The 14,923-nt window shown below is 29.8% G+C and overlaps 5 protein-coding genes across 9 annotated transcripts; 2 read left to right on the plus strand and 3 right to left on the minus strand.

Moving 5' to 3' along the window:
- Nucleotides 1-137: 137 nt before the first annotated feature.
- Nucleotides 138-1,754, minus strand: Stub1 (STIP1 homology and U-box containing protein 1). The gene is made up of 4 exons (XM_074237463.1): nt 1,346-1,754; nt 1,074-1,272; nt 493-959; nt 138-431 (listed from the first exon to the last, which is right to left on the minus strand). The coding sequence occupies exons 1-4, from the start codon at nt 1,460-1,462 to the stop codon at nt 189-191; spliced, it is 1,026 nt and encodes a 341-aa protein (XP_074093564.1). The 5' UTR covers nt 1,463-1,754; the 3' UTR covers nt 138-188.
- Nucleotides 1,755-1,944: 190 nt separating this feature from the next.
- LOC141538564 (uncharacterized) lies at nt 1,945-3,477 on the minus strand. Of its 2 annotated transcripts, XM_074260119.1 has the most exons (5): nt 3,338-3,477; nt 3,087-3,268; nt 2,690-3,004; nt 2,431-2,633; nt 1,945-2,337 (listed from the first exon to the last, which is right to left on the minus strand). In XM_074260119.1, the coding sequence occupies exons 2-5, from the start codon at nt 3,193-3,195 to the stop codon at nt 2,146-2,148; spliced, it is 819 nt and encodes a 272-aa protein (XP_074116220.1). In that variant the 5' UTR covers nt 3,196-3,268; nt 3,338-3,477; the 3' UTR covers nt 1,945-2,145. The 2 variants fall into 2 exon arrangements, with proteins under 2 accessions (XP_074116220.1, XP_074116219.1); XM_074260118.1 differs by lacking the exon at nt 3,338-3,477 and having other exon boundaries at nt 3,087-3,330.
- Nucleotides 3,478-3,605: 128 nt separating this feature from the next.
- On the plus strand, nt 3,606-9,233 carry Gudu (Armadillo repeat-containing protein gudu). 2 transcript variants are annotated; one of them, XM_074260113.1, is made up of 9 exons: nt 3,606-3,885; nt 4,070-4,410; nt 4,481-4,771; nt 4,864-5,112; nt 7,007-7,579; nt 7,662-8,066; nt 8,193-8,414; nt 8,474-8,589; nt 8,673-9,233. In XM_074260113.1, exons 2-9 carry the CDS (start codon nt 4,177-4,179, stop codon nt 8,704-8,706), a joined length of 2,124 nt encoding a protein of 707 aa, XP_074116214.1. In that variant the 5' UTR covers nt 3,606-3,885; nt 4,070-4,176; the 3' UTR covers nt 8,707-9,233. The 2 variants fall into 2 exon arrangements, with proteins under 2 accessions (XP_074116214.1, XP_074116215.1); XM_074260114.1 differs by having other exon boundaries at nt 3,606-3,779.
- Nucleotides 9,234-9,351: 118 nt separating this feature from the next.
- LOC141538565 (receptor expression-enhancing protein 5) lies at nt 9,352-10,613 on the plus strand. Its single transcript, XM_074260120.1, has 4 exons — nt 9,352-9,596; nt 9,728-9,960; nt 10,057-10,192; nt 10,294-10,613. The coding sequence occupies exons 1-4, from the start codon at nt 9,470-9,472 to the stop codon at nt 10,341-10,343; spliced, it is 546 nt and encodes a 181-aa protein (XP_074116221.1). The 5' UTR covers nt 9,352-9,469; the 3' UTR covers nt 10,344-10,613.
- Nucleotides 10,577-14,917, minus strand: LOC141538562 (folliculin-like). 3 transcript variants are annotated; one of them, XM_074260117.1, is made up of 7 exons: nt 14,773-14,917; nt 14,581-14,674; nt 14,387-14,505; nt 14,208-14,312; nt 14,078-14,131; nt 12,641-13,992; nt 12,519-12,567 (listed from the first exon to the last, which is right to left on the minus strand). In XM_074260117.1, the coding sequence occupies exons 1-6, from the start codon at nt 14,822-14,824 to the stop codon at nt 13,922-13,924; spliced, it is 495 nt and encodes a 164-aa protein (XP_074116218.1). In that variant the 5' UTR covers nt 14,825-14,917; the 3' UTR covers nt 12,519-12,567; nt 12,641-13,921. The 3 variants fall into 3 exon arrangements, with proteins under 3 accessions (XP_074116217.1, XP_074116216.1, XP_074116218.1); XM_074260116.1 differs by lacking the exons at nt 14,078-14,131; nt 14,208-14,312; nt 14,387-14,505; nt 14,581-14,674; nt 14,773-14,917 and adding exons at nt 10,577-11,826; nt 11,916-12,021 and having other exon boundaries at nt 12,088-12,556; nt 12,641-12,890; XM_074260115.1 differs by lacking the exons at nt 14,078-14,131; nt 14,208-14,312; nt 14,387-14,505; nt 14,581-14,674; nt 14,773-14,917 and adding exons at nt 10,577-11,826; nt 11,916-12,021 and having other exon boundaries at nt 12,088-12,567; nt 12,641-12,889.
- Between the last annotated feature and the right edge of the window lie 6 nt (nt 14,918-14,923).

The raw sequence follows: 14,923 nt of genomic DNA on the forward strand, positions 1-14,923 counted from the left end.
TATCGTATGATTACAGACGTTTATTATAATATATAATATAATAAAATTTATTTTACATAGATACGAATATCAATACTCGATTCATGTTACAACGTATCGAGGACGGAATTACATGAGATCGAGTTAATCATCCTTACAAAAAAACTAGTAACTAAAAAAATGATGACCAGTTTTATTAAAAATATTTATTAATAGTCTAATGCCCATTCATTATCTTGTAAGAAAGCATCGACAACTTCTTTCATCGCCAGATTTGGGATTAATTGATCTTGAGTAAGACGTACGCGAGTGACAGGATCAAAATGACCAACTCGCTGTAAATGTTCCTCAATATCTTTACGTTCATAAGTTATACCGCTGGGTGTAATTACTGGTTCTTGAAGTATTTCAAAACTTATTTTTCCACATAAATAATCTGGAACTTCTCGTTTCTAAAAAATAAAAATAATATTAATAATAATATTAATTAATAATAAATAATAAATAACTTACTCTTCGTCTCTCATCAACTTTTGCAAAAAGATCATTGAGATGAGTAATAGCAGTCTCTTTTTTACTCTCTATTTCCTGTCTTTTAATAGACATGGCTTGTGCAGTTGTTGCTGTTGCTGTTGCTGTTGCTGTTGTTGTTGTTGTTGTTGTTGTTGTTGTTGTTGTTGTTGTTGTTGTTGTTGTTGTTGTTGCTGATGACTCGGCGTCAGTAATTTTGTTTACTCTGTCGTCAATCGAGTCTTGACAATAACTTTTTTCACTGGCTGATCTTATTATTTGTTCGTTGAGAGTTGCCATTTGTCGTTCGGCATCCTCCAAAATCAGTTGATTCAAATAAGTTTGTAGTTCAATATCCTGAGCAAGTCGCTGCTCTTCTTTCAATTGAAAACGTCGTTTACGAGCTTGCCTCAATACACTTGTCATATCATCACCGTAATTGAGCTTTTGTTCTTTGGCTAAATCGACAGCTAAAAATGTCATACATTTATTTTTATTTTTACAGTAAATAAATATATTAATTAAAATTAAAATATTAATAATAAAAAAAAAAAAAAAAAATAATAATAATAATAATAATTTACCACGCTGGAGATGTTTTATTGCTTCATCAAACGCCTCTAGTTCTAAAAGTGCTAGGCCTAAAAAAAAATGACCCTTAACCAAACATGGATCCATGTCTAAAGCACGGCGACAATCTTGACATGAAGATTCCCATCTTTTAAGTTTCAAATGACACAGAGCGCGATTTGTAAAGTATGGCGCTTGTGCTGGATTTTTAATCTAAAAAATATTTTATAAAAATATAAAATAATCTATAAAAAAAAAAAAAAATATTTTTATTACATTTACTTACAATAGCTTTTGAGTAACAATTAGCAGCATCCTCGTACTTGTGAAGACTAAATAATCGATTTCCTTGTTCTTTGAGCTCCTTGTCTGTCAAATTGGCAGTTGAATACATTTTACTCATGTTTACTATTTATTTATTTATTTATTTATTTATTTATTATTATGTGCTGCAGCAATCAGCAGCACCGCCCAATTTACTACCCGCCGCAAATTTCTCTGCGACGTATTAATTCTCTGTGACGTTTATCCCGCATTTACCCACCACTGGCCTTTTTTTATTTATATTTGATCAACTCTCTTTTTTAATTATATTTATTACAGATTTACTGTTTTTCTTATTTATTTATTTACTTTTATTAATTATCACCAGAAACAGAAAATCCTATGCAAGATCATATATATAACTTTTCTCTTTGTTGTACACTTTGTTTATAAATATACACTTATTATATACATTATACATATAATACATACAATATACTTACTACACAGTTACTTCACACACATTATTTTAGTCATTTTAGCTCGAGACTAACCGCCCCATCTACTGACATTAAATTTTATTAATAATATATGACAAAAAAAATTTTAATTATCTAAAAGTTTATTGTATCAAGAATAATAATTTTATTTAACAAAAAAATATACATAAATATATCATTAATTTATTTAAAATTATCTAATTCTAATATAAAATTAATTATAGTTGATTTAAAAAATAAAAACAGCAATTATTTTCATATATAACAAAATTCAATACCTATTTTGTCCCTTTAAAATTTTAAATATCTCTATTTATTTATTTTAACAGGTAATAAATCTTTTTTTATTATCGTCTTGATTAGTTATTACATAAATCCAAATCGGCTCGGTTGAATTTGGTCGCTCACCATTAATTAATCCGATTTCCATATTACTGTTTAACAATTCAATCATTTTTTTGGCAATAAATCGATTTAATCTATAAACATCTGGACTGTTTGTATAGTCTTCCAGCTTGACATGAAATAAAATAAAATAAAATAAAATAAAATTACATTAAATAAAGAAATTAATTATTATATAATTTAAAAAAAAAATCAATTTTACTTTCATCCAAACAGCTTCGGCTATTTCTTGGGTACATTTATTTATTTCTAATGTTTCAGGAACTAATCTTGCTACGAAATAAATATCACTGCATCCAAAGGCATAATTATGCGCGTGTCTAAATCCCACAAGAGATTTAAATTTGGCTTTAATTCCAGTTTCTTCGAATACTTCTCTTTCAACAGCTTCAGGTATATTTTCACCTAAAGATATAATATTTAGGGATATTAAACTATTATTATTTTTTTATTTTATTTACCTGGTTCGACATATCCCCCTGGTAATTTCCACCTGGTAGCTCTATTAAAAGCTTTATTAAAATAATTTTCCTTAATAACCAATACCTCATTAGTTTTATCATTTATTACAAAACCTCCTACGCCTAAATTTGTATGAGCATAAGGAGGAATATTTTTATCAGACGTTAAACAGCGATACAATGTTACAAATTGTTCTTTAACATGGTGAAATAAAAATCCTTCTTTAACCAAAAGTGGAATCCAGTCGGCATCATTTCTTTCGACCCGAAACCAAACTGTTTTTTTTTTGTTTTTGCTCCAGTTAGTAAGAGAAGCTGAAAAATAATTCAATTAAATACCTAACACTGTATAAATATTTAAATAAATTTTTATATCATTTATAATATTATAATATACCTCTCAAACGATTGACAACATCATCAACTAAGCAGGGTTCTTTGGTAGAATCCACCAAAATACCATTATGATTATCCTCTTTGCCAATGAAACAGCTCGTTGACTCCATGGCTTTTATTGAATTGTCACTTCCAAAGTCAGTGGCTAGTATTTTACAGTTCAAAGTCCATGTCAAACGAATTCTGCGAGATAAAATAGCAGCCATCGATTATTAAATTTTAATACTATATATATATATATATATATATAACCTTATTCACTTAATATTAATATATACACAGCGCTGGGTGTGTTAGTCCACTGATTTATTTATTATTATTTTTATAATGTTAGTCAATAACACGTTTTTTATATATATTTGTTTCTTTAAACATTATTATTATTATTTTTCTCAGTAAACGTTATATATGTAAATTAATTTATAAGTATCTGATCTGATACAGAGAGGGGATCGCAATCAAAAGTCGATTTACTGAGATCATTATAGATACTTATATGATAAAAAAAAAAAAAAACATAATATCCGTACTTATTAATAATTTTAAATCATTATTCTTCTGTTTATTTTATTAATTATTTTTCTTTTCTTAAATTTTATCAGCTATTATTACGAAATTTTAAAGGAGACCATAAAGAATTGATCAAACTTTGTATCATGACAGCTATGTAAATACCGCAGCAAAATTGTCAAGGGTTTGTGAAATCAATACCTTACTTTCTTATTATTTAAAACCGTAAATTTGTGAATATTATTAACCAGACTCTTAAATAAATCGGTATTGTCAAGTTGTGCAGCAAAGTAAAACTTAAAAATTATTTTTATCATTTATTATACGGATTTTGATTATATATATATATATATATATATATATATATATATATATATATATATATATATATATATATATATATATATATATATATTAAAAATTTGAAATTTTAATCATCATCATTATATCCATGAAATATGTCGGCAACAAAAGGGATTAATCGTACAAAGAAAAAGTTGACAACTTTTGAGATTGAACAAAAAACACTGATCCAATCGGAAAAAAGATCATCAATAAGAAGCCAAAATTTAGATGAAAAAATGAATGGACCTCCCCGACATTGTTTAATTGACGAAACCGCTGAAGAAGATAGTTCTGATGATGAACCAGAATCAGGAAGCGATGAAGAAACACCTTTTGTAAAAGATGAAACGCCAGAGCATGCTTCGGAGTTTTGGCAATTGCAGAAACTCATCAAGTACATAAAAGCTGGAAATCAAACCGCTACAACAGTTGCTCTTTGTCTTTTGAAAAATTTTAATCTATCTAATCGGGTGCGTAATAAATAATAATAATAATAATAATAATAATAATAATAATAATTTTATTAATGATTTTATTAAGACAACTCAACGAGCAATACGTGAAATGGGCGGTTTAGAAGTTTTGGTAAATCTTCTAGAAACAAAAGATGTTAAATGCCAATTAGGATCACTCGGGGTTTTATCACAAATAGGGTACTGCTCGGAGACACGTCAGTATTTAATTGACTTAGGAATTGTATTACCTCTTATTGACCTGCTTAAACATCCAGCCAGAGATGTTAGAATTTTAACTGCTGAAACAATGGCCAGTATTGCTATGATGCGCAAAGCTAGAAAACAAATTCGTTGCCGTTCTGGAATCGCTTTAATAGTATAACTATTTTATTTTTTTCTCTATGTTATTATTTAAATTTTTATTTTTTATTCATTATACATTAATTTTTTTGTACTAAAAAATTGCAGTTAGACGCTATGGACGTTCCTGACAATGTTTTGCGACGAAATCCAGATCAGCTTAATGATAACGAACGTCAACATATCGCAGTAGCTATAGCTTGTGCTAAAGTTTTAAATTCTTTAAGCAGCAGTCCAAAAATAAAAGAACAACTTAGAAAACACGGTGTAGTTTTTTTCATGAGCCGTTTTCTTCAGTCTACTCATATCGAGCTTATTATTCCTATAATGGGAGCAATACAGCAATGTGCTGATTTAGTAAATATATCTTAATTATGATTATTTTTTATATTTAATAATAATAATAATAATAATAATAATAATAATAATAATAATAATAATAATAATAATAATTATTATTATTATTATTATTTTGTTATTAAATGCTCAGGGGGGTTATCCCCGGAGTCCGATTCTCCGAGGGCCCAGCCTGAGCTCCGTCCGTTACTGCTGGACCACTCCGCACAACAAGGCGGTTAGTGATCACAGCAGGCCAAAGTCATTTCCCTTAAGAGACGGAGAGAACCAAGTAAAACAGCCTTCTGCATCCTAACTGCCAAGAACTCAGCTTTTGATGAGCAAGCTGGAACTTTGGCAAGTGAGGATACAAAAGACTGCTTCATCCCTCCTAGGACGCCAACAATCAGGACGACAAGCTTGACACGGTAACCTGGGTAAAGTTTACCAATTTCAAACAGGAGATCCTGATATATTTGTCTTTGTGCTCTTCTTTGGCTGAGATGTTGTATTCAGCCGGGGCCGAGAACTCAATGACATAAATGTCATGAGTGGCCTTGTCGAAGAGCACAATATCAGGTTTGTTGTGATCTATCCGCCGGGTTGTTGCAAATGGCATGTTCCAATAAATTTTGCAACTGTCATTCTCAACAACCTGGGGAATATCTCCTGGCAAATAAGGCAGCACTGGTGTCACGTCAATACCGTAGCAATGACGAAGATAGTAGTACAGTACTCTCAGGGCAGCATTGTGACGCTGGATATATGCACCTCTCGCCAGCACTGGACATGCCGACAAAAGGTGCATAAGCGTCTCCGGATGTTGTCTACACCTCCTACAGGACGTGTCCGGAAGCTGCACCTGGAGCACCTTGCTACGGTACTCAAGAGTGTTAATGACACCATCTTGGCAGGCAAATATGAACCCTTCAGTCTCGGACATCAGGCTCGCTGACTTTAAGAAGGAAAACGTCAGCTGGATGGACAAGCCATGATCACGCACGTGTTTAAAGAACACGCTGTGCATGGACTTGTCCATCAGTTCGCCAAGGAGTAGTTTTTCCTCGGCGTTCCTGATGACGCTCTTAAATTCCTCCTTTCGGAGTTCCATAAGAGCGTTTATTTCTCCAAGACCAAGGGTTCTTGCCGCATATATTGCTGCCTTATACAAGAATGACCCCTTATGCGCATTTTCATGTTTATGTACAATTTGCATAAGAAAGTCATCCTCGTCTGCAGTGAAATTGACAACTTCGTGAGTTAAACCCAGGACCAAACGGTCGTGAAGCCGCTCCAAACTCTGCAAACCTCTCCCACCGATGGACCGGGAGAGGTATAATCTGGCGACTGATGAATTGGGGTGCATGCTCCGATTCATATTAATGATCTTACGGGTTTTGATGTCGAGATCTCGTAAATCCTTTCGGGTCCATTTCAGGACACCGAAAGAGTATAGTAAGACTGGGACAGCGAGCATGTTAGTAGCTGAGACTTTGTTTTTGCCGGAAAGTTCGGAGGACCAAATTTTCCGGAGTCTCCTAACATACTCGCTCTTGAGAGTTGTTCGGACTTCAGAGACCGCATGCATGCGGTGCTCTTCCATTCCTAGATATCTATACAACTCCCCGGCGTCTAATTGGCTTAAGACGCTCCCATCCACTAATTCGACATCATCACCAGTATCAGAGCACTTACCCCTCGCCAGATGTACGACCGCACACTTGTCCAACCCAAAAGACATTCCGACATCTCGTGTGTACTCTGCTACGATGTTGAGGGCTGCTTGTAGATGATCTTCATCAGCACTATATAGCTTCAGATCATCCATGTAAAGCAGATGGGTGATCGGATTATTATTATTATTATTATTATTATTATTATTATTATTATTATTATTATTATTTTTAATTTATAGAAAGTATTTCGCTTGGCGTTTGAACAAATAGGAATAATATCTGAAATAGTTCGTCATCTTTGTGACAGCGAGGCTGCTAGTATTAAATACAAAAAAATTCTAGTAAATCACCATAAAAGCAGCCATACCGTTGAATCATCTTTGTCTCCCGAGTTAGATGCTCAGAATGAAAAAAAGACCAGTGAAGAAGCCAGTCGTAGTGAGAAAGATCGTCTGAAACTCGAAGAAAATTGCGCTTTAGCAATTTACAAATGTGCTGCTAATAAACTAACTCGTGATATGGTACGACAGTCAGGAGGGCTGGATCCTCTTTGTCGCTTAATTCAATCGGATAACATTAGATCAAATAAAAATCTTCTCGCAGCAGTAACTGGAGCTATTTGGAAGTGCGCAATCAGTCCCGAAAATGTATCGAGATTTAATCAAAACAGCTTAGTAGCCTCACTAGTTCCACTTTTAGAAGAAAATGAAGATGATCAAGTTCTTGCGAATGTTGTCGGTGCTTTAGCAGAGTGCTGTATAGATCCAGCTAATAGGCATGTCTTGAGAATTAATAATGGTCTTCCAAAATTGGTATCTATTAATATTTAAAAAAAAAAAAAAAAAAAAAAAAAAAAAAAAAATATTATAAATAAACAACATTTTATTTTTACAGATTAGATTATTAAGTGGAACATATGAGCCTCTTTTAGAAAATTTACCCTTGGTAATAAAAGAATGCGCTGAAGATGAACAATGCATGGATGTTATAAATGATCCATCTCATTCGCTCGATGGTGTTCGACTTGTTTGGTCACTACTAAAACATCCGAGTAATGTTATAAAACGTAACGCCTGTAGAGCACTTGTACCCTGTATTAAAAATGCTAAAGATTCCCCAGAAATGGTTCGAGCTTTTGTAGGTGGTCTTGAACTCACTGTCTCAATATTGGATAGCGATGACACCCAAGTTTTAGCTGCTGTTTGTGCAACAATTGCTGCAATTGCTGTTAATCAAGAAAATCTTGGTATTCTCACCGATCATGGAGTTGTCAAAAAATTGGCAAAACTTGTACATACAGTAATTATTATTTTTATTTTTATATATTTTAATTATTAATAATAATAATAATAATAATAATAATAATAATAATAATAATAATAATAATAATAATAATAATAATTAAGTAATTAATTAATTTTTTAGGAAGATGAACATTTAAGATCAAATCTTACATTGGCGATTGCATTTTGCTGCGAGTGGGATCGTAATAATTACGAGTTTGGTCGGTTAAATGCCGTAGCTCCTCTTGTCAATTATGCTAATAGTAAGAATAAACATGTCCTTAAAGGTGTTTGTATTGCTTTTTATCATCTGAGTAAGGAACCACTTAATTGCGTTACTATGCATACTTGTGGAGTTATCAAGGTATTATTTTATTATATTATTTTAAATATATATTTTAAATATTATATATTTAATTTCAGCATGTACTTCGTCTTGTTGGATCAGATGACCCAGAAGTTCAAATTGCAGCAGCTATTACTATTAAACACATTAGAAAACTTGCTCTCAATACCGAAAAATTAAATTTCGGTGGAATGTATGTTCAAATTATTATTTTACATTTTAATAATTATTAGGATTAAAAAAAAAAAAAAAAAAAAATTATATTATTATTTTCAGAAATTCTCTTGAAGAAATAGATTATTGTTTGTGAATGGAATTTTTAATAAATATATAAAAAAAATTTTATCCATTACAATAACAATAATCTCTTATCTGCTTTTATCTGTCAATTATTTATCCGCTAAATTCAATGGAAAATTAATAAAATATATATTTATTGTAATTAATAAATAAAAAATAAAAAAATAATTGGATCAGAATTACGTCCCATATAAAAAATATGGCTTGCGAACATGATTTTTCTCGCAGAATTTCTGTCGTCATCTCCTTTCGGGAATTTATATGATTTACATTATATATATATATATATATATATTAAAATTTATGTCACTACAACTACATGCGAGAAGAATTTTATAGTTTTAATTGTCGTTTGTTGCTCACAAAAATTTGAAATAAAAAAAAAAAAAAAAAAATAGTTTTATTAAAAAGATTCATCGTATAAAAGTATTATTACTAATAAATAGAAAAATATTTAATTAATAAAAATAAATTGACCAATGTAATTATATCATTTTTATATATTTGTGTGTCATTTGAATATATTAAATGTCGTGATGAAAGGTATTATGTACATATATCAGTTCCTGTTTTCAACCAAAGTGTCGCTAGTTTATTATTTTTAGAATTTAAACTGCGTGTTCAAGGTAATTGCACAGCAAAAACTAAAAACTCTCGTTTAATATCATATTATTTACTATAGTAATATTAAAAAATTAGTCAATCCAAGTGAATTATTGTATTTCTATTTTTTTTTTTTTTTACTTTTTCCACCAAACGTAAATTAAGTAATAATGGCACGAGTTGCTGCAGCAAAAGAGAGTATTGAAAATGCTTTAAAGGATGAAAGTAAACCGTGGGCTAAATTATTTTCAATGGCAGAAGCTAAAACTGGAATTGATCGGCTTTACATATTTCTGGGTCAGTATAAGGTTATATTTTTTCATAATATATTTTATTATAATTATAACAAACGCTATTAGTCATAAGTCATAAATAAAATTAAAAATCTGACAAATATTTATGATATAATTTATTTATTTATTTTTTAGGTTTAGTAGGATTTTTAGCTCTGTACCTAGTAATTGGAGTCGGACAACAGCTAGTTTGTAACATTATTGGCTTTGTGTATCCTGCCTATTGTTCTATGAAGGCACTTGAATCTCGAAGTAAAGAGGATGACACCAAATGGTTGACCTATTGGGTTGTCTTTGCTGTATTTACCATTATTGAATTTTTCTCCGAGTACATCGTGTGCTGGTTTCCGGTGTATTGGCTTTTTAAGGTACTTTTTTTTTTTTTTTTTTTTTTTTTTTTTTTTTTTTAAATTAAAAATATATTTATTACATAAAATTTTTCTATTATTATTATTAATTTTTAGTGCATTTTTTACATTTGGTTGATGGTTCCACTTGAATACAATGGCTCCATTGTTCTCTATCACCGTTTTATTAGACCAAAATTCATCAAGTATCAGCCGGATGTTGATAATCTCATATCAAAGACTCGTGATACCGGTGATGATTATTATTATTATTAATATTTTTTTTTTTTTTATTTATAAAGATATTTACCATGTAATTTAACATATTAATCTATAAAATAATTAAAATTACAGTCGCAAAAGCTACATCTGACGTAATACGAGACTCTTTCAAAAAGGAATGATAAATAGCAAGAGTATTTAGAAAAATTTTTAATCACGGGTTGGAAAATATTTTTTGTTTATTTAAAAAAAAAAAAAAAAAAAAAAAAAAAAAAAAATCAATTACCAATTTTTACTTATTTACTATTTTTAAACCCAGTCAATTATTACCATTTTCATTTACCAGTGGCACAAATATAATAAATATATAAATTCTTAATAAATAATGTAATAATCAAAATTAAAATATAAAAAATAAATCGATCAAGTATACTTTTATTAAAGTTAATAAATATTGTGTGTAATAAATAACCACATATAGAGTTTTATAGTTATTATGTTAAATTATTGCTAAGCAGGATTTGAAGGTAAACCCATCGACCAACAATCTAGAAGGGAGTAATCTTGTAATCCAGCTCCCAAGCTTACTATCAGACCAGTAAGATCATTACGGTGATGCCCATTACCACGCATGGTGTGTAAAATTTTAGCGATATTTGCCCACTCTTGTTGCAAAATTAATAATTGTTTATTGATAACAACTTCATCAAGCTTATCATTGTCCAAGTACTTTTCTAATTTATTTAAAAGTGTTGGAAGTTTATTAGGTAACACTCCAGACCATTTAACCATGTACCATGGGTTTGTATCTGAAGATAATTGGTCTCGGTGTTTATCTGATACAATGTCCAGTCTGCAGATATTCGAGCAAGAGACTGGAACAGCCACTGACGAGTCTATACCTAAAAAATTACAATTGTTTATGTCTTTGTACTCGGTGGTGGTACTTTGGAGGTTTAAATGGTTTATACGGCGACAAGCTCGCGGTACCAAAGAACTCAGTGCGTAGAGAGCCTCCAGAGTTTTATCCTCGGGACCACGAACAAGAATTTGAATTCCCGTTAAACTAGAATACAGCAACTGCCTGAATTGTTCTTTAGTCAAGTACGATTTTATATTACGAAGAATAAAAGTTGGTAATTTATTTTTCGATATTTCAATAAACTCTGGACTGGGTTTGAAATCCTGATTACAAAGCAAAAACGCTGAAGTTGATCCTTCGGTGGTTCGACCAACTTTTCCTTGTAAGTCTTGTAAGCCTTGTAAGCCTTGTAAACTTTGTAAATCTCGGGCTAGGTAATTGTAAGTTAGAGGAGATTCAACTAAATCTTGGTTTGAAATTGGACAAATTTCAACAAGATGTCGAGCCCCAGCACTTAAAATCCAGACTAACCACATGTGGATTCTTATAAAAATATGTTTCTCGTTAGTTATCTCGCAGAGACCTCGTGGAATTTTTCCGGTCGATCTATCGCTGGCTGAAGATAATCGCCCAGCTCGTTCAGGATTTTCAGCTTCATCAGAGTTGTATTTACGCTCAGCAAAGTCCTGAAGCTCACGGATTATTTGTTTAAGGTTATCAACAAAAAATGGCCACATATTAAGGAGAAACTGTTTGTCTTTCATAAATACTATGAAACTACACGACCGTCTTATTCCACGAGCCTAAAAAAATTTTCAATTTTAATCTATTAAAAATAAAAAATCAATGGTATTTTAAATAATTTATATAAATTTATATAAAAATGAATTACTTGAGAATCTTTTAATGTAAAAGCGTGGCTCAATACATGCCCTCGATTTTCATCACCAAAATAACAGATACCCTCTTTACCAAAATGTAATTCACAGCTTAAACTCCTAAATCCCAAACAATTTTAATAATAAAATAATAAAAATTACTCCTTTTATAAAATAAAAAATTACCTAATACAAGCATGTTCCAATAAAAATTTTATATCTTCAGTAAGTGGTTGTCTAGCTGACAAAAATGATGTTTTGCTTTCGTGCTCATTACTCAAATATTTAACGTTTCCCAGGCTATGACAACCATCACACTCATTTTTCAAGTCATCACAAACATTTAAACTTTGTTGCATCACTTGTTTTGGCCCATAAAATCTCACCTTTTTCATAGACTCTTTCTCCTCAAAACTCCTGTACGTCTGAGTTGTAAATATCACTCTTGGACCATGGATCTCGCAAAACGTACACATCGCTATCACTGCGTTCATAATTATTTCAAGTCATTAAATAATAAAACTAAATCTTCAGAGAGAAGAAAGTCACCACCTCATCATCCTGATTTTATATTCCTTCTTTGTTTTTTTAATAAATAATTAAAAAACACTCAAACATTTTTATTTTAATAGTACCTCAGGTCATCAACAGCCAGCTAAAAAATAACTAATTCAAGTTGATAAACATTAAAATTAATATTTATTAAATAAAATAATATTAAATATTAAATTATGTATACCTTATTCATTACCCGCATTATTTACTAATTTTTTTTATTTTTTTTTTTTTTTTTACATTTATTATATAAATACATTTTATCGAACATAACCTCTGTCGTTCTGTGTCTTGTGATCTGTTATATACTTTTTTTTTCTTTCTTCTTTCCTATATATATATATATATATATATATATATATATATATACAAGACACGAGACTGTGAGTTTCGACAGGCTACTGGTCATTGCATAACTTTTCGGTATATTTTATTGTATATATATAAGTATATTAATTTATATAAATACATATAGATATATTTATGGAAAAAAAAAAAAAAAAAACAGCTGATAAAAGTTAGCTTCTGTAGGTCAGTACTGATTTTCACTGACCTAAACTGATGGCCAATACTGTATTCATTATAATTGCTTAAATATATATATATATTTTTTTTGTACATATTCTTATGATTAATTATTCACACAAAATGTTAATTAACAAAAAATGTATGTATTATATGTACAACGTTTGGTGGTATATAAAGATATATTTATACTCATATATAACAATTTGTCCAGGTCTCTGGCTCTATATAAACTATTGCACTACTTAAATGTGGACTACAAATCAAGACATAAATAAATCTCTGTTAACAAATGATTTATTTTGTCTGATTAATAATTAATCAATTAAAAATAAATTAATCGATATAATTACAGAGCCTCTTCAAATGAACATATTATAACAATCTTAAAAAATATCAGTCTACAAAGATACACTAAATTATAAAATATTCTATTGGTGTGCGAGAGTAGATTATTATGATTATTATTATTATTATTTTAATTTTAATTTCAATAGAAAAAATTAATTAACTATCTTTCATTCTCTCATACTCTTCACTTTCATTCTGCAAAACAATTTTTCAAATGATGATGATAATAATAATATGTACACTAAATTGATCAACTAAATAATTAATTTAACAATCTTTTTCTCATAATCTTTCAATAAATCGTTGCATTAACAGTAACATCATCAATAATCATACTAACAACAGCTGAAATATAAATGTATATATCCGCGACATTAATATCTAAACACTTTGGGCATTATTATATATTCGGGATTATACATTACATAAAATGTTCATTAATCTAATCACCGTTTTTCAACTTGACGAAAATTTAATATTTTTTCTTTCATACTTGATTTAAAAAGTTAATATGCACATTTTTAAAAAACCATTCGTTCTTTCTCTTTTCTTTTATTAAAACTGTAGTTTTAAAAAATTTTTATAGAATTTAAAGAGACTTTGTGATGTTGTTGAACAATCTTTTGCCCCACCAAGACTCCAGGTCGAATGGTTTGAAGTCTGAAAAGCAATATATTATATATTCATCGTATTTTATTACATAACTGAGTGCTATTTGTGCGCTTATTAATAACATTATATTTACCTTGAAGAATGTCATTTGGTTCACCATCGTTATAATACAAAGACGTGATTAAATCTAAAACAATAAATAATAAATTACAAAAATAATTTAAAAAAAAAAAAAAAAAAAAAAAAACTACAATAATAATCACCTTCTCCTTGTTGTTGCTGCTGCTGCTGCTGCTGCTGGTGTTGTTGGTGTTCAGAGTTATGTAAATCCTTGTGGCCGTTGGCTGTACATCCTACTTGACTCCAAGCTAAAATAATTATTTTTATCTTTCATAAATTTTTATATAAAAAATTTATTTAGGTATATTATTGATAGACTTACACTCATAAACAAACTTAATTAGTTCCTCGTGTTGAGGAGTAATGACCTCTTGCATCCTATGCCTTTGTGAGGAAATTTTTGATTTCCCGTTAATGTTAAAAACAGGTTTTGGAGCATGACTTAAAAAATAATCAACAGTTAAAATATAATAATTATAAATAAACAAATAATGAAATAAGATTAACAAATAATACCGGTCGATTTCATCATCGCATTCTTTTTCAGTAGGATCCAATTTTCTGGTAAGATCCCTCAAGCTATCAAGTCTGTCGAGATTTTGGCTAATTCCTTAAATAAAATTTAAAACAATATTATTAATTCAACTTAAAAAAATAAAATAAAACTTTGAACTTGAATATCTCGACACGAGGAGATATTATAAATACCTCTACGAGTTTTCGCAACTATTTTACTAGGTCCCTTTGACACTGTGTACATTTTCTTGATAAATTATTCAACAATAACAGACACTCGGTGTTTAGTTATAAATAATTATTAAAAATAAATGATATTGTTAACCATCCGAGTGATTATAAT

This window comes from Cotesia typhae, unplaced genomic scaffold (genome assembly GCF_013202065.1).
Source record: "Cotesia typhae breed Kobodo isofemale line unplaced genomic scaffold, CoteBio_Ctyphae contig_22, whole genome shotgun sequence".
Classification (NCBI taxonomy): domain Eukaryota; kingdom Metazoa; phylum Arthropoda; class Insecta; order Hymenoptera; family Braconidae; genus Cotesia; species Cotesia typhae.